Source organism: Cibotium barometz, chromosome 15 (assembly GCF_041138505.1).
Source record: "Cibotium barometz isolate CiBa-2024 chromosome 15, ASM4113850v1, whole genome shotgun sequence".
Classification (NCBI taxonomy): Eukaryota; Viridiplantae; Streptophyta; class Polypodiopsida; order Cyatheales; family Cibotiaceae; genus Cibotium; species Cibotium barometz.
The window spans coordinates 22,535,239-22,562,495 of NC_141060.1; the positions used below are offsets into that span (position 1 = coordinate 22,535,239).

Genomic DNA, 27,257 nt, shown 5'->3' on the forward strand with positions numbered 1-27,257 from the left:
ATGCACCAAAAAAAAAGCCCTAGGGGTCAAAAAAAACTCCAACAAATGGTGGGGACACAACGGAGGAGGAAAGCTTGTAGGGAATCTACGATAACATACATAGGATCATCAAACATGAAAGGATCCAAAGACCTATGAAGCAAGTCGGGACATCCCAAGCAAGAGCAAAATGGTAACACCCCCTAGAGAGCGGGCAGATCCTACTTTTGTAGTATCACCCGGCTATACCATGGACCCACCCACATCTTCTGTCCCACAATGCCATGTAGGGACTCAAGAGCATGCTAGCATGAGCTTCACATTCTTAGATCCTAGAGCCATCCCTACCCCAAGACACTGCTAGTGCACTGCCTGATCCAATGGTAACTGACACATCATTATTACTTTTGTGCACAGTCTGATAACTAGCATGTGATTCTAGCAAGTAGATGATGCTACTAGCATGGTATGATAACTAGCGTGGCCTAATAACTAGACAATTCTAACTAGAATGTCTATTAACAAGCAAGGTCTGATAACTAGCTTGTGCTAATAACTAGATTATGCTAACTAACATGGTCTAATAACAAGCATGTGGTGATGCTAGCAACAAGTAGATATACTAACTAGCATGGTATGATAACTAGCATGGCCAAATAACTAGTTGATGCTTACTAGCATGGTCTAATAACAAGCATGATCTGATAAGTAGCATGTGCTAATAACTAGATTATACTAAGATTATGCTAACTAGCATGTGCTAATAACTAGATTATACTAAGATTATTCTTACTAGCATGTGCTAATAACTAGATTATACTAAGATTATGCTAACTAGCATGGTCTGATGACAATCACAGTCTCACTAGCATGTGATGCTAGCAAGTAGATGATGCTAACTAGCATGGTCTGATAAGTAGCATGTGCTAATAACTAGATTATGCTAACTAGCATGGTCTAACCAGCATGTGATGCTAGCAAGTAGATGATCTATGCTAGCAAGGTTTGATAACTAGCATGTGCTATAATAACTAGATTACGCTAACTCACATGGTCTAATAACAAGCATGTGATGCTAGCGAATAGATACTCTAACTAGCATGGTATGATAAATAGCACGGCCTAATAACAAGCATGCTAAATGACTAAATTATTCTAACTAGCATGGTCTAATAACAAGCATGCTAATGACTAGATTATGCTAGAAAACATGGTCTAATAATAAGCACGGTCTGATAACATTTAGTGTTGATTGACATGTGGATATGTTAACACGTGATGCTATGAAAGGTAAAGTGCTAACTAGCGCTGTCTACTAATAACAAACAAGACAATGCTAGTGCTAACTATTATCTGCTAGTTCTAGCACTTACTATTAACTTTTAAAGCCAAATCAAGTGATGAGTCCACATGTCCATCTAGACCTGAGATTAATGCATTATTATGAAATTTCATAGGTTGAGTTCTTCCACAGGTTCAAAGCAAAGTATCCAGACTGTAACATTGGGATGAGATACTGAAGCCATTTTTTACACGTCGGTGAACCACATGCAGTCTCATACCTTTGGGATCCAAGAAGAGGGATGCAATTGTACATGTGGCATTTGTGCCACAGGTACTGGCACGAGAATTGGTTGCTCAGATTCACTTACCATTTTCAACGGTGTCACACATCTATGGGAGTCAATAATCTGCCCAAAGGAAACAGATGCATCTTTCCACAACAAGAAGTGTCTAATGGGAGCATGAAAGAATGGTGAAGAAGTTGGAAACATCCGTCTTAGAGAGAGAAAGAAAGTATGACCATTACTGTAAAAGTATTTGAATATGTTGAAGCAATGGATAAGCATGGAAATTTTAAAAAAAGATCTTTTGAATAAAGACAAGCAATGTTGGGAGTTTCTTTAACTCTTGAAGACCAAGCTCAAGCTCTTCATCACACATAACTACATCACCTGATGGCAATCACAACAATTCAAGGAATGTATACTTAAATTTCATGATGATGTGGTTGTTTCAGTTGTAGATTTTGCAGAGAATTGTGCATTCAAGGAGAAAAATGAGATCCAGTCCATGCACTAGCACTCAAGTCAAGTAACTATTTTCATACACATAACGTACTATGAGAAGGCATGGGAAGAGTCAAAACAGTCCACTTCATATTAGATGACAAGGTGCATGACACATTGTTTGTTCAACATTGGTTTATGTTGCATTGTGATTGGCGAAGACAAGGTGTCACTCTGAAACAACACTGGGTTTGGTCAGATGGTGTGGCCTCACAATTCAAGGCTTCTAAACCTTTCTATTTTGTTGTAAGATATGCTAGACTGACAGAGATGGAGATGAGCTAGTTCTTCTTTGGAACAAGGCATGGCAAAGGAGAGTATGATGGTGCAGGAGCAGTTGTTAAAAAGAACATTGACACATGAACAGTGAAAGAAAAAAGGGGCCACTTTAAAGTGTGCAGTGGATGTGGTTGGTTTTTGTCAAGCCAACTTGTGTGAAGGAGCAACCGCAGCATATCCTTCAAAAGAAATGGAATGTGACCATGTGTTTTGGGAGATTAAATTGGGAGATGTGAATAAGGAAGCTAAGTGGAATTGTGCCACTATTAATAAGTCTCACTCTTTGCATGCAATCCGTGGTCACAACCCATGGGATCTAACTGTGCTTGCAACAAGATCATTGGCATGCTTTTGTGATGCATGCATGCATTCATGTTGGAACCATTGCATTAACAAGGCCTATGTGTAGCCTTAGGGTTATCACCGTATGGTGCCATTGCCTGATGATGATGAGGTCCCTTTAGATGAGGTCATTGGATATGACAGATTCACTTATGCCACATATCCAGAGTGCTGACTACTAGCACTGTAATATGCATACTAGATATGCTAGTTAGCATACCAAATGTGCTAGTTAGCATACTAGATATGCTAGTTAGCATAGAAAATTTAGCATACTAGATTGCTAGTTGGCATATAACAAAGCTAATTAGCATATTGAAGTGCTAGTCTCAGTGTGCTAGATATGCAAGTTAGCATAATAGATATGCTAATTAGAATAGTAGATATGCTAATTATCATACTAACACATATAATTATGTTGATTCGCATTGTTACATAAGAAACCTGCTTCATTTTAACATATCTTGACCTACTACTCTAGTAACCCTTACCTCGGTTTGGTGTGATTGGATCTCTTTGTCCGACAACCTTACACAACCAATTAGAGGGTATCATTTGCCCACATCTTGTAGCCCTGCATCCAGGCCCAAGTTGTTTTGCAAGTGATACCTAAGGCAGCATGACCATGGCAACAAGTTGTTCAACTTCACGAGACAAGCCACAACCAATAAATTGGTTGTGGTCTGACCCTTCTGCTGAATCTGCAATGGTTTCTTTATTTATTGTGCCTTCTCCTACATGTGTAACTGTGGTGGCGATAGCCACATTATATAATGAGGTAGGAATGCTTGGATATCTGGCTCTCCATATGCAACACCAGCAGCTGCAATTGATGTTCACATGCTTGAACTTCAGATTGCTTCACCTCCACTTCAATCTCTAGTATAGAAGAAGAGAACATCAAGTTAGCTAAATACATTAGCTATACATAGTTTAAACATAAGGTGTTTCTATCATGCTAATTGGTAGTTACCTGAAACATGGTTACGTTGAGATCCTTCTCGAGGTGCATATCTTCTATCTCAGAAACCTCAAGTGTTTGAAGAGTGTCTTTCATGGTGTCAATGACAACCTCAAGCTCAATTTGCCACTTTGAATAGACAGTACTGCTCTTTGGTAAGGATAATAATTCTTCTCGTGCATCTTTCAGCCTCTTTTTTAGAGCCTCGACAGCTAGACTAACCTTGTCATTGCTAGCCTTTACTATCTTTGCAGCCTCTAACTCATGTTGTGCACTTCTTAGATCTTCTTAGGCCTTACTTAAGAGCCTCCTCAAATGAAGGACAATTGCCTTCATCCTCTACAAGTAATTTGGGTCTATAAATGATGGGTACGGCATTGTGGAGTGACCAAGGTGTACTCCCTTCTTCTTAAACAAGTGACGAGTTGTTTGATGATAGAGGGGTGTGGATTTGGCAGTCATTTCCATCATGGTAGGTGTACTATTAGATGCGACAATCTCCTCATCACATAAATCCTCAAACAACTCAGACTCTTTTGGTGCTTGCAAGTCCTCATTACGCATCCTCCATTTCTTGAAATGGCTCTCATAATAGCCTTTCTCTTGCAAGTCTTGCAAATATTGGATAGTTAACTCTGCCCATTTGAAGTGGATGGCCAAACCACTCTCAATAACCATAGGGCTAAACTCTTTCACATACCCCTTGGAAAATGTTGCAGTGATCTCCATGTTTGTGAGAGGAAACTTTTGGTACACTTTGTGATGAAACAATATTAGATGGTCATCATAGACATCATTGTGGATATGGCTACATTTGTGAGAGGAAACTTTTGGTACACTTTGTGATGAAACAATATTAGATGCTCATCATAGACATCATTGTGGATATGGCTACATTTGATGCGGTACTAACTGGGATCTTTGGCATGTCTGAAAACACTGAACCACTTCACATCTGTCAATTGATCCCACCTCAACAGTTTCAGACCAGCACCTTCCATGGAGAGGCCATAATGTGTATTGAACTCTGCCATGGTTTGACAAAACTTTCTTTGTCTTGGGTAGACTACCTGAGGAGCTTTCCACCAGCCTCCATACATGTAATGGAAGAAATAAGCAAACGAGAAAAAGAGAGAGAGATAGCGACTGAAGAGGGAAGCATAGAGAGAGAGAGAGAGAGAGAGAGAGAGAGAGAGAGAGAGAGATGGGGACATTCTTAGAAAGAGGAGAGCATAGAGAGAGATGGGGATGGAGAGAGAGAGAGAGGATACCAGAACCTGTCATGCTCCTTCCCTTCCCTGCAAGCGACTTCATACTAGACTGACGGTTATATTGCAATGGAGAGGTCAATGGAGAGGTCTTTCTATCAAATAATTCTCCCTTTTTTGGCATGTGGAGAGCTAGACTCAGCTCTTTGAGGACGTGTTTCAGAGCTTCTTTCCCTCCCTGCACTTATTTTGCTCTTTGTAGCTCTGTGCCTGGCTCTGAACTTGTATTTTCTTCTTACAAATACTATGAGCTAATATCCTCTTGCTTCCTTCCCCAACCAGAATATGCCCTCTGCTTGGGCTTGGTTGTCTTTCCCACTCCCCCCTGCTTTGCTTGCAGCCCCCACCTTCTTCATGACTCCACAACTCTCTCAAAAAACCTCCTTTCTACCTTAGGAATTTGCCATGCGAGCAGTCAAATCTTCTTTCTACCTTACCAAATCGCATATGAGTAGTGAAATCTAAAAATTCACCACAATTTTGCATGAGTACATATATATTTAGCGCGAGTCATATCTTATAATTTACCACGAGTACCAAACATAATTACCACAAGTTATATCAAAACAAAGAATATAAATTTGCATATTTAACATATAGCAATTATTCTTTTTCATATGCTAGCAAGATATGCTATTTGGTACATGCTAACATAAAAAGCGTAGCACGTTAACATGCTTACACCCTCATATTACCTAAGAAAAATGGGAAGATCTGTGTTTATATTAACCTCAAAAAGGTTGATGTAACCATGGTAAAGGACCATTACCCGTTACCATTCTCACCGAGCATGTGCTGGAAAGGAGACCTACAACTTCCTTAATGGATTCTAGGACTATAACCAAGTGGAAATGGACTAGAATAATCAACATAATACTATAGGTCACTTATGCGTACAAAGTTATGCCATTCGTCCTATCCAACTCCCCAAGCACCTTCCAAAGACTTATGTGCATAGCATATAAGGAATACCTTAGGGAGTCCCTTGAAGTTTTCATGGATGACCTTTGTATCGATTCCAAATGGAAAGCACATCTTTGGTGCCTTAGTAGAAAGGTACTAGAAAAAAGTAAATTATATTGAATATCCCTCAACCCACTCAAATGCCAATTTTGGGTGAGACATGGAGTAATACTAGGTCACATTGTTTCTAAACATGGCACCTCCACTAATGACAACAAGCTACTTGAGCTTCCACTACCCACTAATTTCAAAGGTGTCCAACATTTTGTGGGACATATCAGATACTATAGAAGATTTATAGTCCTATATGTCGACATTGCAAGAACCTTGTATAGGCTACTTGTCATCTTTGAGTGGACAAATGAGTGTCAAAAGGCCTATGATACTCTCAACAAGAAATCCCTAGCAATAAGCGCACCAATTCTATGATCTCTTAATTGGGATATCATTTTCCATGTGCACATAAATATCTCGTCTTTCACAATTGGCTATGTTTTGGCACAACCAGGAGAGCATAACATTGATTTCCCTGTTAACTTTTCCAACCTAATTGAATGATGATGAACAAAACTACACTACCATGAAAAGAGGGACTCTTAATGGTCTATGCTATGAAGAAGTATCATCATTATCTTCTTGCGAACAAAATCGTATCAGGCACTTCTCTACTTGGTCAATAAGCCTTGTGCGCCATAGGGAGAATAATTCATGGCTCTAGAGTTTGATTTCATGGTGACCGTGTGGAAAGGCTCACAACACGTGCATGCCGATCAATTGTCGTGCATCCCCAATGGAGAAACGTAGGTGGTGGTCAGAGTTAAGGACAAACTAGATGATGCCCCACTCTTCAAACTCTACATGGTTCCAGAATGGGCTGAAGAGATTTCCCATTATTTGGCTAATGGCTTTCCCTAGGAGAGACCACTCAATTGCAAGACAGAGCACGACGGTTTATAAAAAGGCCCCCCTTACCAACTGATTATGGGACAACTATACAAGTTAGGCTAAGACAAGATCATGAGGCATTGTCCTCTCATGAATTTGAATACATACACATCCTTGAGAGAGCAAGCCCACTCTCAGGTAGCTGGTGGACATTTCTCAATAGACCACATTGCCAAAAATGTTCTATTGTTGGTAGGATTGTGGTGGCCCACTTTGTTTGGAGATGTAGCCAAATTTATAAAGGTTGTGATCAGTGTCAGCATGCCCCTACACCCTGTAGTGTCCCTTCAACCATTTGAGAAGTGGGTCATTGACTTTGTTGGACCAATTAGTCTAGTGGCTTGAGGTACTCAAGCACGATTTATCATTGCTGCCCCACACACTATTATACCAAGTGGGTAGAGGCCCATGCGACCCAAAAGATTGATGCAAGGGTAATAGCCAAATTTAGGAGAACATAATTACTAGATTTGGGTGTCTGCTCCTTGAACTAGTGAGCCACATGGAAATCCACTTCATCAATGATGTAATCAAGTTCTTGTTGAGTGAACTCATGGTCCTACATAGTGCAAGTCCTCACCCTACTATCCCCAAGCCAATGGTTAGATGGAAAGCACCAATAAGATTATATGTGATATCCTGACCAAGATGATAGAAGCCTCACACAATGACTGGGAAAATAAGTTACCAATTGCTCTTTGGGCTTACATAGGACGGCCTAGAAAGTCACCATCCACATGATACCTTTTTGCTTAACATACTAAACACATGCTATCATGCCCACGGAATTCTTGGTACCAAGCTTAAGAATTGTCATCAAGGAGAGATTCACAAAGAATGTATTGATCAACCAATTATTTGAAGTCATCAAGGAATTCTTGGTACCAAGCTTAAGAATTGTCATCAAGGAGAGATTCACAGAATGTATTGATCAACCGATTATTTGAACTTGAAGCTTGGATGAAGCTCGACTGCACGCCATCTACGAAATGATAGTCGAAAAGTTGAGGTGTAAGGAATGGTTTAATAAAAGGCTCAAGGATAAAGAGATCAAAGTTGAGGACATGCTTTTCCTGTACAGAACAAAAATAAAAAGGCACAAGCTTAAGTACGTGGTTGGTACCATTCCTTATCTGCAAACTCACCCTATAACGATCAGCACGCATTGAAACACTTCGCAGTGTTGAAATGCAAGAATTCTTCAATGGTAGCAAACTTAGACGCTACTATGGTCCCTTAACTGAGAATGCCTTGAAGGCCATTCATCAGATAAAAGAAGAAAAAATAAAAGAAGATACACTAAAACAAGAGGCCGCGAGAAGCTCAGGCTCGCCAAGAAAAGTTGTGCAACTGTCACATTTCAATAAACATGGTCCAAGTTGTTGACCTAGAAGAGGAGGACTAGGAGGTGAAGCCCGCCAAACTAGATGGGCATGACCACCAATACTAGCCTAGAACATAAACTCGTCCTTGTTTGACACACGAGTGCGAGCCATAACCTAGTGTCCCACACAACTTGGTGCCATTGTTGAGCCACAAATGTGCAAGAGCACAGTTAAAACCCCATGCATAGGATCATTTACTGGTATGTATTACATTGGGAATAACCCTTTGGAAGGAAAGTTTTATGTCATGCCTGCAAGTACCATACGTGAAGAAGTTCTCCTCGGTAACTAATGATGGATGAGGAGCTGAGTTCTTGTCAAACTTCAACACCAGAGAACCATCCTTCCATCAAAGAAGTGCTCCCACCCATCAAACATCCAAAGGTATGAGTCAAGCCACTTAAAAAGAGGCCTCTCCTATCCTTGACCATAGGGGTGAGTAACCAAGCTCCAATAAAAGCCTCGCCTACACAAGATCAACCTTAGCCGTTGAGTACCTCTCCCAATGTAAGTGGCCTCTCCAAAAACTAGCCCAACTAACGCCACTACCACTAACACCGGACTACCCGTCCATCCCCACTAGCACACCAACAATGGTTCTATGAGAGGGGCGATAAGTGGTGATATTTCTCCAAGCATAAGGTTACTCTATGAAGGGCAATTGAAAATCTGGGTACCCAACCAAAAGGTCCAACATCCGCCAATCAAAGCCATGCCATCGACTAAACCACATATCCAAACACCGAACCTTAACTTGAAACCAAAAACATGGTTCGTCAAAAGGACGTTGTTGGAGGCCAGCACTACTATGATAAGCAGAGACAACTCTTGCTACCAAAAATCAGCATAATTCATGATGCCTCATCGAGCAAGCTAACCTCTAAAAAAATGTGCTCACAAAGATGGTGGGTGCCTAACATGCGTCTAGTGGCCCAAGGGTATTACATAGGTAACAAAAGCATTTGGGTCCCTAAGGTCACACTATCGGTTACCCCCACCTCTTCAGTCACAACAAAAAGCACCAAGGAGCAATGGCAATGGTAAGCCAAGGTTTCCAGCAACACGGAAACCCTCGAAGCAAACCTCACAAAAGGCAAGGAAAAAATTTTCCTATTCATGGAGTCCCTAGGATCATCTCCAAACATACTTGCGACATGATAATCCTTTCACCTCACACTCGACCACCTCTCATCATGCAGTAGAGAGCCCTACACCACCTCTCATCATGCAGTAGAGAGCCCTACACCACAAAATTCCATACCACCACCGGTCTCCCTCTCAAGCCTCACCATGTGGGCCAAAAATAGATACCTCACCCCCTTGCCACATAAAGAAGGGCCCTCATCAAAAAAATCTCATTGAAAAATGTCAAAGAAAGTAGTGTGAAGAAGAAAAGAAGGAAGAGAAACAAGAGGTTGTAACAAGATGGATACTCAAACCAAATGCGCACATTTGGTTCTCTAATCACGGGCCTTCTCTCAGTACATCTCTAGATGGGGGGGCAGTACATCTCTAGATGGGGGGTCCATGGTGGTGGGTAAAAACTTGGCCCATGGTATGGCCCATCGCCTTGATTTCCAGTGATCAAAATACCACCACCTTAGGCATTCCTCCAAAAAAAAAAACAATTCAAGATGCACATGCATGTTTACATCTGTGCATGCATGTTTCCACTTGCTCATGCGCGTTCCCACATGTACATGCACGCTCACTTCTACCATTGCACATTCATCCCTCAGCATTCACGTTTGGAGCTCTAAAGCACATACATTGTTCTACATACACATGTTCCCAAAAATGGCCTGCAAACGTATGTATCCACTGTGTACGCAAGTAAAATACTATAAATACAAAAGGCCTCCGTCTCATTTCCCCCTATTTCCTTTGCACCTAGCCAAACTATTCCCAGTTTTTTCCTACCTTATAGCCCTTAGCATCCTCTACTCTCATCATGTGGTGACTAGCTGCTATTAGGGCATTTGTTGTTGAGACCTCCTCTAACACAATACTCCTTACTTCCACCAAGAAGAGGAAAGCCACCAAAGTCACCAAGCTTCTGGAATATGAGGTAGCTGCCACCAACTTCTCCCCACTAGGCATGGAGCTACTTTGAGAAGTCAATGGCCACATGATATGTAGCTAGATCTAGTCAGACATAGGAAGGTCGAGCTCACTTACCATACCCAGGAGTGCTACTAGGTCTCAAAAGGGGCACCTTACTAGAGGCTCGGACTCGGAGGCCTAGCTAGTCTTCCCACTGAGTCAACTTCAATGCCCTTTTTACCTCCCATGAAGCACAAAGCATCACAGAGGACAACCGCTAGATCTAGCAAGGCAACCTAGCCTTGGCCGCCGTCGAAAGCTTTTCACGGGCCCTTTTTCATTAATAGGGCTTCCTGTTATCTTCTCCTCCCTTCTCCAGCTTGGTATAAGGAGAAAACGGATGCGGCATATCAAGCCCTCCTCCTGGCACACGCAAATCTTGCCGAGTTGGAGACCCAAAAGCTATAGCCATTGCCCTCAATGATAGATTATAGGTCTAAGCCCTAGAAGCTGACTCTAGGATTGCCCACCTACAACGCAAACTAGAAGTCCTTTACACGAAGATCAAAAGGGGACTGAGCCGCAAAAGCCGAAACCCAAGAAGAACTCATCCACACATTTTCGCACTTCTAAGAGCTGAAACTATGGCCTGTAACTTCCAATAGATCATGGACAAAGTTTACAACCAAATGTCGGAGCACTGCAAGTAATTTGGATGACACTAGATGCTAAGGACACTACCATTGCTGAGCTCGACAAATTTTTATCAGTGCACAAGGTTAGACCCCAACCTGAGCAGATCACAAGACGTCCACCGAGAAGAAGGTGGACTGCTTGATGGATGTGATCACTGACCTCTCGAACCTTGCTATCCCTCCCCAACCACCCTCAGGCCTCCTCAATCCTACAACACTGCACTCTCCAACTCAACCTCCTTTAGCACAACATTTTCCTCGATGAGGAGATCCCCACCACCGCTTTCTCCACCATCCTCTTATGCCTCCCACACCACCCTTGTCAAGCTATTCTTCCAAAACTCCATCTCTGTCTCACCGAGCCCTCCACCCTCTTCCACTTCCCTCACCATCTCTGTCTCACCGAGCCCTCCACCCTCTTCCACTTCCCTCATCGTGTCCTTTACCTCAACCTTCAATCCTGGTGCCATGTTCTCAACTTCTCTGACCGATTGGATGAGGGGGATTTCATAGAGCTCTTTTTCCCACAAGAGTTATTCCCATACCCCTACTTTACCAATAGTAGGGTGATCCAGTGGATGCACACATGGCTGGCATGTTGTTTTGACAATGCCTATTGGGTGATCCAGTGGATGCACACATGTCTGGCATGTTGTTTTGACAATGCCTATCGCCATCTCTCATCGTCGTCGAGGCAAGCACTGTTTATACCCCCCTTGGAATCCTTGTAATGTACCATCGCATCTGGAAGCATCTCTGCTACTACTAGCAAGATGATGCGCACCACCAAATGTCACCTATTTGACACAGTCCATGTGGCATACTCGCAGGACATCTTTGATAAGAAGGAATCCCGAGAGGACCTAGAAGTTTATCAGTCCTCCATGAAGCCTACACTTGAAGTCAAGAATGAAGAGGATGACACCACAAACACTGCCAGGGCCAATGACAATGATGATGCATCTGACAGCAAAGACTTCTCCAAAGAAGGCCCCCTAGCAAGTGAATGAGGTGTTCCTAGGGCCTTCTCCATTAGGTTGCCCCTCTTCCTTCGCACACCTACTTCGGGCCCCTCTGCCAAAGGCAAAGAGAAGGTACAAGCCTCAGTAGCTTTCCGCCTCAACCAATCCTCTACCTCTACCAAAGGCAAAGAGAAGGTACAAGCCTCGGTAACTTCCCCCTCAACCAACCCACTACCTCCATTACACCTCTCCTCGCCTTCACTTCACCACCTGCCCCTCCTCCCTAGAGATCCCCACCCACTTCTCCAACTCTGTCATCACCCCCTCATCTCCCAAGCTGGCCACCCCTTTCTTCCACCATAGGTCTTGGGAAGAAGGTGAAATCCTTGCAGCACACCCTTCAAAGAACAACAGATGCACCCCCCTAACCTCCCATTCAATTGGCGTGATCGTCTTGATAAGATTGATATTGACTGCACACTTAAAAGATTGGATCAAAGGCAATTCCCAAACCCTACCCTCGACACTAATAGGATCATTTATCACCTTTACATTAGCCTCATCAAGTTTTATCTAGAGCACAAAGTTCTATCAACAGTGGCCACAATCTTATCTTGCAAGACCACCCCCTTGTCCTCACTAAAGAATGGATGCTGCAAACTATGCGCAAGTTCATCCAGGATTATGATGTTGTGTCAGACCTAGATATGGTGGGGGCACCATCTGCTTTTTAAGGCTTATCATTGTACTTTTGGTGGAATTTCTAGAATGGCCCACATTTGATGGTCAACCGGCCGCCATGGCTTTCAACATCAACAAGAGCCCCACACTTCACCAAATACTCACGGCGGCTACTACAAGCGAGTACATTCAATGCAAGGCTAGCGTATGCTCACTTTTGAGGATATGTTCAAAACCACCTTCTCAACATTGTACAAAGCATCGAGCCACCTAGTACACGATGAAATCCTGCTTTGACTTCTACTGGAACTTCAATGGCTTCTACCACTAGCCTCCCATGGAGCATCACTGCCAATTCTGAGGATGGAACCATGATTAGGGAGGGAGGTATGTTAAACACATTGGTTGACATTACTCCACACGTGATAAATTCTTCAGTGGCTTCTACCACTAGCCTCCCATGGAGCTTCACTTGCCGATTCTAAGGATGGAACGGTGATTAGTGGAGGGAGGTATGTTAACCACATTGGCTAACATTACTCCACGTGTGACAACTTCTTCAAGCCATATTTTTGGAACGGTAATTAGGAAGTAGAGGTTGAGCTTTCCATAGCTCTCTCTCTCTCTCTCTCTCTCTCTCTCTCTCTCTCTCTCTCTCTCTCTCTTTGCTTCCCACCCATTTGTAAAGCTCCTTTGTGGTGACAACAAAAGAGGCAAGGTTGAGAATCCTAACTCTCCAAGAGAGAGTTACTCTATACTGAGAGTGGCTTGAGGTGTAAACCACTATAACCCTTGCATTCACCTCTCCTTCTCTCTGTCTTTTGCAAGGCTTGAGTGTTCTCTCGTGAACATCCACATTGACTAACATTACTCCAAGCGCGGTAGCTTCTTCAATCCATTTTCTCTCGTGAACATCCACATTGACTAACAGTACTCCAAGTGCGGTAACTTCTTCAAGCCATGTTCTCTCTCATGAACATCCACATTGACTAACATTACTCCACACGCGATAACTTCTTCAAGCCATGTTTTTATATCAAGTAATGCACTTCATGTAAAATGATTATAAGCTTACGACTTATGTAATACCAGAATATAGTCAAACACCAAGCTTATGACTTATGTAATGTCAATGATATACAATTAGGCTAGGAAATCAGCCTAGAGTGGCTTATTAGACCCCCATACATTAGTTGAGAGACTGGGCATTGTACATATGAGTAGTGTATATAAGACATTTTGACTATTGAGAAAAGACATAATCACATTCTCACAATTGAGTTTGAGTCTCCTTGCTCGTGTGATTACTTAACTTGCTTGTATGCTTTTCCCTTCTTCTTTGTTGCATGCATGCCTTGGGGTTGTGTAGGTGAGTGACGGTGTTGATTTATGCTCTCTTCTCCCTTTGTCCTTCTCTTGTCTACCTTCTCATGCTTTCCTTCACCGTGGCATAGAAGCAAAGGTTGAGCTTTCCATAGTGCTCTCTCTCTCTCTTTGCTCCCCACCCATTTGCAAAGATCCTTTGCCAACGAAAACAAAGAAGGCAAGATTAAGGACCCTAGCTCTTCACAAGAGAGAGTTGCTTTATCAAGAGTGGCTTGAGGTGCAAACCAATATGACCCTTGCGTTCTCCTCTCCTTCTCTCTATCTTACAAGGCTTGAGTGTTCTCTCCCGTGAAGAGTCTTAGATGGCTATGGGAGTTGTGCTTAGTCCCTATACGAGACTGTGTTGTTGTAGTGTAATATGGTGCCAATCACATAATATGGTCGGTTGGTCATTTTGGACCAACAAGCCGTGGGTTGGCCAACCTACGTCCATGATGTCAACCTTGGGTACTATATATAGACTAGTTTAGCAGCGTTAGTTTTGTTACAATATTGTGCATCTCAGTGCATTAGAAACTGTGCCTTTTATTGGGGTTTTATGTATTTTTTCACATGTTGTGTGGGTTATAGGACCGGTCGGCTAGGTTCTTGCCTCCCTATATAAAGGGCCTCCCTCATGACTTATTATCCATCCAATCCCTACACATTGTATTACCCATTTGCTATGGCTATTACCATTGTAAAAGCCTCTTGCTTAATAAAGGTGATCTTGCTCTCTCCTTTTCTCTCTCTCTCTCTCTCTCTGTGTCTCTTTCCTTGTCTATGCTTCCGCTAGTGCATACTCCAAAATGGTATCATACAACTAGGTCCCAGCTGCCCATCTGCATTTTAATTCCCTTCTCCCTCTTACGTTTTTGGATTCAAAAGGTGGCTGTGTTTTCTCATCTACTCGCTATGTTTTCTCTACTGAACCTACGTGTTCTGCCTCTTCACATCAGCTTTTTTCTCCTGGAGGTGCTCCTGGCCTATGCAACCCCTACAAGGCAACAAGGTGCACGTCCAAGGTGGCTGCGTTTTGCTTTTTCAAAGCATTTTCTACAGTGGTTGGTGGTGTGGTGGCTATTTTTACAGTCAAGACAGCTTTTGGAGGTGGTTTATTCACGTGTGGTGTGACTCAACAACAAGTGGCCCCGACAACCCTGCTTCTCCCTTGGCTTCCCCTCTCCGGTTGGGTGTTTCCGGGTGCATTTGATGGACTGTTTTACTACTGTCTCACAGCCTCTTTCTCTCTCCAATTTGAGAGAGGATTGATTGGTCCTCGTGCTTCGCTCTGTTTGGAAAGTGCTCGAGAGAAGTCTTGGAGTGCTAAGATTTGTGTTTTGCAGCATATTTTATTATTGTGGATATGGATCCTCCCCTTATGAACAAGGAGGACGAGTTAGACAGGAGCAACTATGCTCATTGGAAGCTAAATATGTGGGTCTGGTTCATTCATAAGGGTTTGTGGAGGATTATTCAGGACACTAAGAAGAAGCTCGAGCATCCTCAGAACTCAAGGTGTTGGACCCAGGTTCAGGAGGATGAATTCCTTGTAGAATTACAAGATTGGGAGGATCATGATTCAAAGGCGCACTCAGTGCTTGTGCAGACCATTACAAAGGTTGTCTCACCAGCTGTGCAAACTCTTGCTAGTACACATCAAGTTTTGTCCAAGTTGGAGGATCTCTATGCTCAAGATTCCTCGATGAGGAAAGTTAATTTGCACACTCAACTCTACAGTCTAGTATTTCTTGCTGGTATTTCCATGCACGTGTTCCCTAATATTATGAAGGCCAAGGTTATCCATGACTAGTTATGACTGGCAATGGGTGCTACCTTGTCCTCGGCTCAGTTGGCTACACTTATCCTCATAAAGCTTCCCCCAGTGTATGATGCAGTTTCTCGAGCTTTGAGGTGCGAGGTCACAACAAGTCAACTGGATTTTGATGACCTCGGCTCTCTTCTCTCTTGGAAGAAGAGTCCGTCCTTGTTTCTCAGGGGGGGTAAGATCAAGGTGTCTCTTAATAGTCACTTCTTTAGTACAGAAGAAAGGTGTCTCTTAATAGTCACTTGCTTTAGTACAGAAGAAAGGTTAGAGTTGTTACTTCTTGTGTGGGAAGAGAGGACATTTGTCTAAGGACTGCTTGTCCCAAGAAGAAGGATAAGTGCAAGGGCAAGTCTTTATCTTAGAAGAAGGGCAAAGGCACAACACAGGACAATGATACAGATACTTCTAATGACTCATCTAGAGCTCCTAGGGTGCTTCCGTCTCAGGAAGACCAAGATGGTGTTCTTCTCTAGTTATATAGATAGTTTCCCCCATGTGCTTCCAACCAGAGGAGACTTGTGGGTGGGAGAGGGGGTTGTTAGGAGCTTCATTTTTGGTGCATAGGAACTGTGAGTCAGAGTTCCAAGCATTAAAAATCTGGCAAAACAAGGTCAACTTTGGTATGGATAGGATGTCTAAGGTTTTGGGACATGATGTGTTCACAGTCCACTGTTGGGGAATTATGGGTATGGTTCATCATCATTCTATATACTTGGAACTCACTACATACTCATGTGGGAATTTAGATCCAAGCAGATTTCTTTGCTATTCATGTGGAATTCTATTTCGAGGAGTCAGGTTGGCAAGTGCTCTTTCCGAGGTGTATCCGGTACTGCACAATACTAGAGTGTCCATGGTTGCATCTTCATCAACTCATCTTCTTCAGACCTTTACACACTATGAGTTGCAAAGGGGGTGTTAAAATATTGTGCATCTCAATGTTTTGGGAACTGTGCCTTTTATTGGGATTTTATGTATTTTTTCACATGTTTTATGGGCCGTATCTATTCATGGTGTGTGTTGAGGGAATGTGCCAAGTTGATATGATTGGATATTGTATCTGATTAAGGAGTGTGATGTAGGAAGCTATCACTTTTTTTCCTTATCTTTTGTAGCCGTCTTTTGAGAGCAAGAAGAAGAGGGAGATGTCACCATTCCATCTTTGTGACAAGGGCAAGAAACCATGTGATAGCTTCTCTTCTGAGTATGTAAAAGTGATTTGTTTTGATAGCTATTTTGTTAGACTATGTTTGCCCATGTCTATTCATTTGTAAGTCTACCTAGGGCACCATTGATCAAGGAGTAAGCCAAGGTCGCATGTAGGAGCGAATCGCATACACAAGGGCTAGGTTATGCTAGTGTTGTCTAAGGCGGCTAGACCTTTGCCAATACAATATTGGGTGACCTTGAAGTGTAATCGTTGGGATGGTGATCATAACCTAGTGGTCTCCTCACATGAGTAGAGCTTTGGACATCAAATTGGTATTTTGATCACCTCACTTGATTTGATTTTGATGTCCATCTTGAGCCACATCGATGTTTGATTGGGCCATAAGGGTGTCAATGCTATTGGGGACATCCTAGTTTTTAAACTTAGTCTTGTGATAATGGGCTAACAAGAGGGTGTTTTGTGAGGTAATTATGTTGAATAGCTTGAACTCTTGTTATTCTATAATAAGGTAAATTCTCCTCATCTTGAATCAAATAAACCTTGACTTGGATAGTATAAATATGGATAATAACCTTGCAATCTTCTGTGGCTTTCATGATCATGGAGAGGCGAAACATTTTTCCTTAATTGGGTAAAATGTCTATTAATATGAATTTGGATAATGACCTCAACTCTTTGTGGCTCTCAATATCATGGAGGCTTTCACTTTGGTCGTCTTCTTCTTGAGAAACTCTTTTACCTTTTTGAGCTCCGCAATTTTTGATATGACATCATGTGGGATTCTCCTTTTGATGGTGGGGCCAGTGGTAAGCATGGTGACTTCTTCCTTCAATTGTTGGACTTCCACTTGAAGGGTAGCTTTCTCATCCCAGAGAGTGGAAATCTCTGTTGCTTGGATCTCCGCATTGTGGCACAATATTGCACATTCCACCTTGAGCTTTGCCATCTTCTCCGATAGGCCCTTTTAGACAATGTTGAGGGCATTGTCCATCACCTTCTTTTTTTTGTTCGTACTCTTTGTCAGGGCCTTTTCCATTTTCTGTATCGATGTGTATAGCTTTCCTCATTGCAAAGAGAGAGAGAGAGAGAGAGAGAGAGAGAGAGAGAGAGAGTGGAAGAGAGAGGGAGAGCGAGAGAGAGCTATTTTATCTTGTGTGGAAGCATTGTTCTATGTGTGTGTGTGTGTGTGTGTGTGTGTGTGTGTGTGTGTGTGTAGATAAAGAACGAAAGAAAGAAAAAAAGCAAGAGAGCTAAAGCATTATTCTATGTGTGTGTGTGTGTGCTTGTGCATGTACAGATGAAGAGAGAAAGAAAACAAGACGAGAGAGAGCAAACAAGGGGTTGAGAGAGAGCGCGAGAAAAGTTGAGGGGAATTGAGGACTAGAGAGAGAGAGAGAGAGAGAGAGAGAGAGAGAGAGAGAGCGAGAAAAGTTGAGGGGAATTGAGGACGAGAGAGAGAGAGAGAGAGAGAGAGAGAGAGAGCTGTATTAACATCTACTAGAGGCCGAACTCGACCTATGAGGCAAATCAATGTACAACTATTAATGTCTTCTGGATGTCCACAAAAAAAAAAAAAGAGGACAAAATGAACATGAAATAAACTATGAAAGTACTGAGCTAGTGGGGGGGTGTGATGGATAGAGCACTACTGCTAGAGGCTCAGTATGCAACCTATATGCGTAGGGTATACAAGAATGCAATGCAGATCTGTCTAGCTCCAACCAGTACCATAATGGGGGTGTAATATGTGATACATAAGTGATGGTGAAGCAAAAATACCTCGGAGCATGATCTTCGGGTGTGAGTGTAAGTGAGGTAGCCGCTCCTGGATATGGTGCTGATGTCAAGCCCGTATCTCTGTGATCTCCCTCTGATGTAGTCTGGGAGTTTGGTAGCCTGGTGCTCTCGGTCTCCGTCTGGCTCGGAGGTCCGCAGCGCGCTGAAGTGTAACCCCCTCCTGTGTCAGGGTAGGCATTGGGATAGATCTCTGGAAGAAATCAATGAGCTGGAGCTGTCGCCCACCTCTCCCTGTGGTATGAGTCCGTAGCAGTGTCTCTCTGTGGCGCTGTGTCTCTAGCAAGAACTGGCCAAATCTGCGCTGGTCTGCGGACTCCATGATCTGGCGGAGTGAGGGATGTCCACTGAAGATGGTGGTGTATCTCTCTCTAATGACACTATATGCTCTGCATCTGCATACATAATTTTCCTCACTCTCAACCTCCTCATGGCATAGTCTGCATAGCCTCTCTGCTCTGGGGATCCGTGCTGCACTACCTGCCTCAATCTCAAGCTGGTGTGATGAGACTCTGAGCTGGCCCCTTTATATGGGGAGACCGATTGCATGATAAAGCTGGCGAGTACAAACATAAACATTAGAGACGAGAAAAAAATTGACAACACACCAACCCAATTGTAACTCAAAGCCTTCCTCAAGCATTCAAGAGTTCGATTCTATTATGCTGCTAGAATATAAACCACTTAACCCTCACATGTACCATCAAGTCATGTCACATACAATGATTAGTATTTAGGAGATCTGGTAATCCACCTCTACAAAAGCTATCAAGATCCAAATCTACGCTGTGAGCTTGTGTCCGCACCCATTGCCTCTTTTTGTGGGATGATTAAACCAATTTCCCAAAGCTCACTGGAAGCCTAAACTACACCTAACATGTATGGATTATATGCGCTGCACTAATTAGTGTGCAACAGAATGTTCTTTGCTAAACAAAGCCAAGCTGAAAAAGTTTACAAGAATAGCCTTTCTCTAGACTTGGGTCTCGATTTCAAAAACCCACACATACTCCATCGAAACATCATAAAACCCCCAACTATTATGGTGCCAATTAAGCCTTATTGGCCAGGAAAAATGTTGTGCTCCTCAATACATTGTATCCACACAACTACAAGCATGAAGGCATGGAACCATGCAGAGTTCAAAATCAAGGTCAGCATGTACCAAGCCACAATCAGCTTTCAACAGACAGGCTAACCTGTCGCAAAGAGTATCTTACTCGACAAGCATCAGGTTGCTTCCCCATTCAATATCAAAATATTGCCTTTTGAAACTAGGATAAGGTACAAATAGTAGCTTAATGATTTGGGGTAGTCATTTTCAAGATTTCTATTGCACGTGCATGTAAAGGGAAAAGAAACATCATGGTGGAGACCTCATACTAAACTCTGAAATGCATGAGGAATAGTGTAAAAGTTTATATACAACGTTTCCCACCTGTTTGCATTTGCACTTGCATTGTTTAGTGGAAAAAATCTCTCATGCTATTTCACAAGCAGAAAATTCCAAACCTTACATTCATGTTCCACGTTCAAAGGGGATCATAAATGGTAATAAACTTGATCTGCTTCTTGATATTAGTGTTGCTTACAACTTTGTCAATTCTCTTCTGGTGTGGAGACATCAATAGATAAGGTCCGATAGAGGGTGGCTTCATTTCTGCCTAGAAAACTCTAAGGGCACTTGGAAGCCACTCTAGCTTCTGATGAAGCTAAAGCAAAACTGTTCAAGAATTGACTTAGAAGCCACTCTAGCTTCTGATGAAGCTAAGCAAAACTATTCAAGAATTGAATGTTCAGTTGACAGATGCCTTGCGCTCAAAGGCTGATATATTACATGAGACGCACGTGGAAAATCTCCAGAAAACCCTTCCACGTCAATAGCCACCAAAAATGGCTCTCAACGTTATTACAAAGAGTATATTATTGTCAAGCTCACCACTAAATACATAGTGGGAAAATAACCAAGCTGTAAAGATACACAAAAAGCAACTCACATTTGAGTCCCAACTAGTGGCCAACCTTCAAAAAAGCCAGTGCTAAGACCAATAGCTGCAAACCAAGCTTGACTTTGAGTAAAAAATGAGTCTACACTCTGCATGTTGTTGGTATAAAAGGCTCAAATCCTTAGGTTAGGATGTCCCATCCTACTACAGTGGTGCAAACTGCAGCTTTTAATGATGGGGAAGATGAGATATTTCCTTAACCATGCCCGCCCTCGATGAAGTAAAATACGTAACCGAGTGTTGGAACAGGCACCCTGCACATCTCTCAATGTGATGTCTTTGGAGGGGGGACCTTGTGAAAAGAATGGCCTCATGACCACAAGTAAATATATCATGAGCTCACATCAGTTATAAATCTTCACGGGCTTCTCATAAGCATGTCGATTCTGCATTTAACGCATACGACTGTTAAAAAATATTTACTACATCAAATGAATTCTCACCAGTTCAGACAGCAAACCTGATTAGCCTGATGAGGTCTCCTCGGCGCACTATCAGAGTGCTCCAATCCCAAGTAGTGCTCCCAAGCACCATATGTATCTCGTTTCTGTTCAATCAAAATAACCTCCTCAAATGTATCTAATACTTGAACGTGCATGTTCAATCAAAGATAACCTCCTAAAATGTATCTAATACTTAAAACATGCATGTTCTTTACACTCAAAATAATAGACAAAAACTTGAGCCGACAACTAGACATATAGAGGAACCACAAGACATACCGAAAAACCGCTTGCTACGACATCATTGTCTTGAAGGTACTCTGGGCGCCCTAATGAAACAAAGGCAAATTTCCACTGCGAAGGTAAACCCACCCCCCACCCCCCCCAAAAAAAAAAAAAACTGTTTATAGGTGCTCCACAAGAACAATTTATCATTTCTTTCTATGAGCTTTCATGGCTCCCATAAAGAAGCTGTGTAACTTAAAATGGAGAAGAATGCACAAGCTGCACCACCTTTGAGAATTCTTCGTCTGGTACTTGCAGCTTCTTTTTCATACGCTCTTTGAGCGTAGCCAGTGTCTCATCCTCATGCACAACTAAGAAGAACGGCTCTCCAAAATTTTGTAACTGCAAAAAAGCCATTCATTAAAAATTGCCAGTGTTGTCAAAAGGCAACAACAGCCTTAAGTGATAAAGGGGGCACCGTTTGATTCTGTGTGGCATCACGTGTGAAGTGGTACACATGTATGGCCCTGCTATGAGGACCCATCTGCATCTCCTCTTCTGGAATCTGCATGCGTTAAAAGATGGTCAAAATGGTGCTGTAGAGAATGAACACCTTTTAAGGCCTTTCTGATTGGGGAAAAAGGTCGAACCTCTTCAGCCCGCAAGGTCCAGTATTGATCGTTTATATTCTCAATCTTCTCATTCAAAGCAAAAACCTGCAAAATCTAGCAAATGTTAGCTACTTGACTTCATGTACATGGTCAGTATTACAACAGGGAGTATCTCACCTTGTAGATCTTATGGTAGAAAACCTCAAGTATTCGTAGTTCTGCTTGTGGACTGGATAAATTTACCTTTAAGAAGTAACAACTGTGTTAGATATATAGCTATCATTTGAATGCAAGCAGGCTCTTCTACATGCCATTAAAACTGCACAAGTTTCCATATTAGCCCATAAGCATGCATGGAAAAGGGTGACTTATGTGAGTGTCCTAGCAAACCTGAAAACAGGGTTCCATAAAGTTACCTTTCCTTTAAGCTCATTAATAACATCACCGATGGTGCTCTGCTTTGGAAGCCTAATACTCAACACTGAGACCTGAATTCCAAACAATGGTTTCGCATAAGATGATTAAGCTCATAAGGCTAAATACGGATAGATGGCAATCCCGTCCAAACTTTGTGGGAGCACGATAGGTCCCTCCCTTGGGAAGGGACCTTTATGTGTAACCAACCTGACACATTGTCTTATGATTCATCCAACACAAGAAGTTCAACATCCTACTCACCTCTTCGGTACTGTTATTGTGATACGTCACTTTCAATGTTTTCAAACCTTGCAGCTCAGGTAGGGGAATATCCAATGCTTCAAAGTACAGTATGTCTGAGACCTGTAGAGAAAGCAAACTTCAGCACATACCAACTGCCAAGCAATGTGTCCTTAAGTGTGAATCAGAAAGACCAAATCCTTGAATACAAAATGATAGAATGAACCTGTGTATAGTGTACAAGCATATCACTTAGCCGGTCGACACCACGGTACTTGATTGGTTGTGGCTTGGGATGTTGTGAATAGCAGTTGTGTGCGGTCAGCCTAATTTTGGACGGATCATCAACACCCAATTCATATGCAACTCTCTCCACGACATCATCATACGTGTGATGTTTAGACCTGGTAGACACGATGCAAATGAATAGTTTTGCACAAAGCTTTGTGCTCACAACTTACAGTAGTAGCAGGTAGAGATACTTACAATTCTAGAAAAAATCCTTCTTCTTTTGGTGCCTCTAACCGACGGAAATGTACAATCTTCAAAAGAATGTCAATTCAAATTTAGGAATTGGGAAGCAATATGGGGTGTACAAAAAGGAAAGGGGCACAGTCAATGCTTGCTATAACATGAGGTTTTAATCATGGTTTTAATATGATGGAGTCCAATCAACAAAGCAACCAGAAAGAGTGATGAGTTTCATGGAAAAGTAAGTCATACTTGAAAGAAAAGCTGTATTTATATGACTATACCTGCCTATTGTGCACATACTCCAAATACGATGGAACATTTGGAAAGCGGCACTGTGCTATCTCTTCTGTAGTGAGGGATTTCTGAAAGCAAATGATGTCACCATCTTCTAGCTACATCAGAAGCACAAGAGCAACACATCAATTTTGAGTAGAATCAAATCAATGGTAAATAGACATGACCTCACTTTCCAGAAGCCTTTCAAAATTGAAAGGACACAAAGCAGAAACAAGACCACACTAGAGATGCAGCCACATTAATGCAGACAACACATCCATAAACCCATGACCCTAAATTCATGTACTTTCAAAACTTACCTGGCAACACATCCATAACCTACAACATGTACGTTCAAAACTTACCTGGCAAGCTTTGAAAGTCGCATTCTTGTCAATGGGTTCACACATCACATTTGGCTCAAATTTGATCTCCTGCACATACATGCGACAATTAAAGAGAACCATTCTATAAAAGCATGTACCTATTTCTGCAGCATGTGTGCATTTGAAGCCCGAAAATACTAAATTTCAACAAACCAATTGTAGTCTAAAAACTGCCCCCTCTTCCCCCTGGAGATTTACACTCAATCCACCATGAGCAACAGTATTTTCGTGTTCCAATTTCAATACCATTTTCAGACCCATTTTCACAGGTTCCAACCAAGGCTGTCCTTCAGAAGAACCCCTTGTTAGTCCAACTGCGATGTATCATGCAACCTAGTTAGCTCAGCTCGTGGCTCGGTGGGGACAGCCAAGACTGTGGGCTTGCCCACGGTTGTCATGGTTGGGAGGTGAGTCAGGCCTGCACCCCCTTGTTGTTTGTTTGTTTGTTGGTTTGCAGGTTTCGAGTCTCGTACCAAGAACGATCACGAGGAGATCCGGTGGGGATTTGACAAAAGTGCCCAACACACATAAGTGTGTTCACACGGGGAAAAAACATGTGTCCAGTCACAAGGAAAAAGTGCCCGTGAGTAAGCTGGGTTCACACCTGAACTAGCCGGGAGTGGACATGACCAACAAAACCCCCTCAAGTGAATGGTGTGAAAGGGTAACAGCAGGGTGATGAAGCTGTGAATGCTAACCTGCACTATGCGCCACAGTAAGAGTGAACTCTAGTGCCAATGGAAAAAGCAAGCACTATATGACGGGGAAAAGGAGAATCCCCAATGTCATAGTGCTAATGCTAGAGCACAGTAGTACATATATGCATCACCAGAAATGCATGGCAAAGATCGTGTGGACATCAGCTGCATCAAATCAAGAGGCATCACATAATACCAAGCTGAACTCCATGTAATCCACATCAATGCTCTGTAACTGCACCAGTGTGATAAGCATAAGAAGAGGTTGCAAATATACACAAGTGAAAAGGCAACAGGATCCAAAAGTCATGCTTGTGAGACATGCAATGTAAGCTGCAAAAGTGAAACTCGTCAATGGAGGATCCGATGAGGAAAAAATCAGCAATGGTAGGGCTAATAAAAGTAAAAATTCAGCAATGGGAAAAGCTGAAAATGGGGAGAAAAAGTGGGGACTCCAGGCAGGCATCAGCCAATGCTATGAGAGGATAGGTAAACTCTCAACGATGCCATGATCAGTGGCATGTATGGCAAGTTTAAAGATGCATAATCCCACAATGAATAATATACATGTGACATGTCAAAACCATGAGAGCAAGACAACACTGGCCAAGTGTGTAAAAGGCACTCCCAGTAAACATCACATGTGAGAAAGTGACAATGTCAACACTGTAGAAACAATCTCGCTGGGCTGCAAGGGAAAACAGCATAAAAGGCATCTCCAATAGACATTACATCAGAGAAAGCATCTAGCATAGACCAGCACAAGGGTCAACAAGCATAAGTGACCATGAGGCATCACCAACTGCATGTGGGCAAGTAAAATCCCTCCTGAAATGCATCTGCCAAACAATGCATACCATGGAGTAGAGACTATAAAGCATAGTCATCAAAAGCAATGGCATCAAAAGACAACTCTGCAGGCGATGAAGATGTAAGGGTCAAGGCTGACACATCTGTAGCCAAATTGGCCTAATCTACACTTGTAGAAGAAGATGCCAGCTTCTTCTTTTTTTCACTCTCAATACACTTCCTGCATTCCTCTATGGTGGGCCCTGTTTTCCTGCAATAGTTATAGCGATTTTTCTTTTCAAGCTTGTCGTCTGTCTTGGGAGGATCCGATGGGCTAGGTTTAGGCCCAGATATATTCCCACGAAAGGGAGCAGCCATTGCTGACTCAACAGACATCATGTTGTTCCTGTTGGAACGAGATTGCTCTTCACTGAGCAAGAGAGTCACAAGGTTGTCAAAAGTGACCGCATTAGGTGCATTGCCAGCCAACAACCGCAAAGTGGTGCCAAATGTCTGATAAGAGTCAGGCAAGTTACGCAAAACTGTCTGAACAAGATAGCCATCTGTCAAGACCTCATCAATGTTAATGAGCTGCTCTCGTAGGTCCTCCACATGCGTAAGGTACTGATCGATAGAGTCTCCTTCAAGCATGCGGTCAGTCTTAAGCTTGCCCTGAAGGTAAGCTACATGAGCCTCATTGTGACCTGCATACAATGCCGCCAAGGTATCCCAAGCACCCTTTGCAGTGGTGCAAGAATGAATGTGCGGAATGATATGCCTGCGGCACGAGAGAGCAATCATTGTATGGACCTGAGCATCCCTAGCATCCCAAGTACGATGCTGCTGAGTAGGAGGAAGACGAGGAGGTGGACCTGCATGAGGGTGAGCGGAAATCACTTCACCTTCCGCTTGAGCAGGTGCAAGAGGACGCTCCTCAATGCCATCCACATACAGCCATACATTTTTGGCAACCAAAACATGACGCATCATATAAGCCCACATAGGGTAGTTGTCCCCATTGAGCTTGTCCTCTTGAGATATCATTCCAAAGAGGTCATTATTATTATTGGCCATGATAGCACAGCAAATCTGTCACAGTCACCAAGAGTAGGCAATGCCCAGCAAAACCGTAAGAATGCGGGAGATAATTAGCAAGATAACCAATGGACTGAAAGGGAACTCCTTCACCACGAGAAATACATATGCATGTCCCAAATTTGCAAGTGTACTGCATGATAATGCAAATCTGTCAAAGTGTCCACAATGGCATACATATACTGCAGCAAACCACAAATGTATACATCTGCCGTGAATAACACAATCAACTGACACCTGTAAGAGCTGCAAGTGTGCAAATCCTGTAAATCTGCTAATGCGATTGTCGCCTATACCAAATGCTGTAATGCACAAAATTGGAAAAAATGCCCCAATGCCAACCAAATGTGCCTGTAATACCCAAAACTTTGGGGGAAATGTCCCAATGCCAACCAAATGTGCCTGTAATACCCAAAATTGCCTCCAAATAGTGCCAATTTTTGCAAAATCGTGTCAATTTCTGCAAAATCGTGCCAATTTCTACAAAATAGTGCCAATTTCTGCTAAATCCCCAAATTTCTAGTGCAATTATGCACCAAATCTGTTGAAATCAATGCCAATGTTGCAATTGCAGGCTCAACGGTGAAAAGCCCCAGAGATAATGAAGCTAATTTGCTAATTTTTAGCAATTTTAGGTCAAAATTTGCAAATTTCACAAGCCTGATGTCACTAGCCTGGACATTTTCCAGTCTGAAAGGGGTCTGGTGGACTCCAGGATGTTTAAATATTTGGAAAGTACAAGCTTTGGGAATGGGGGATTATCCTAGAATACAAAGGACCACACTCCTAAAATTTAGGAGAGTTGCTATTTTTGGCCCGACTCCGATGGAAATTCTGTTCGCATCATTACATCTGGAATTAAGCAGA

General features: G+C 42.6%; 1 protein-coding gene across 1 annotated transcript in view; it reads right to left on the reverse strand.

Moving 5' to 3' along the window:
* Positions 1-20,279: 20,279 nt before the first annotated feature.
* Positions 20,280-27,257, reverse strand: part of LOC147631072 (ubiquitin C-terminal hydrolase 12-like) — a 39,323-nt gene continuing 32,345 nt past the window's right edge. Inside the window, exons 20-32 of the mRNA XM_086809399.1 lie at positions 23,788-23,856; positions 23,428-23,538; positions 23,159-23,214; positions 22,899-23,076; positions 22,694-22,795; positions 22,432-22,503; positions 22,193-22,258; positions 22,055-22,120; positions 21,883-21,969; positions 21,693-21,806; positions 21,459-21,533; positions 21,197-21,283; positions 20,280-21,122 (exon numbers count right to left, since the gene is read on the reverse strand). Coding sequence (XP_086665525.1) covers positions 21,081-21,122; positions 21,197-21,283; positions 21,459-21,533; positions 21,693-21,806; positions 21,883-21,969; positions 22,055-22,120; positions 22,193-22,258; positions 22,432-22,503; positions 22,694-22,795; positions 22,899-23,076; positions 23,159-23,214; positions 23,428-23,538; positions 23,788-23,856 — 1,125 coding nt within the window. The 3' untranslated portion in view covers positions 20,280-21,080. The remainder of the gene's footprint in view (positions 21,123-21,196; positions 21,284-21,458; positions 21,534-21,692; positions 21,807-21,882; positions 21,970-22,054; positions 22,121-22,192; positions 22,259-22,431; positions 22,504-22,693; positions 22,796-22,898; positions 23,077-23,158; positions 23,215-23,427; positions 23,539-23,787; positions 23,857-27,257) is intronic.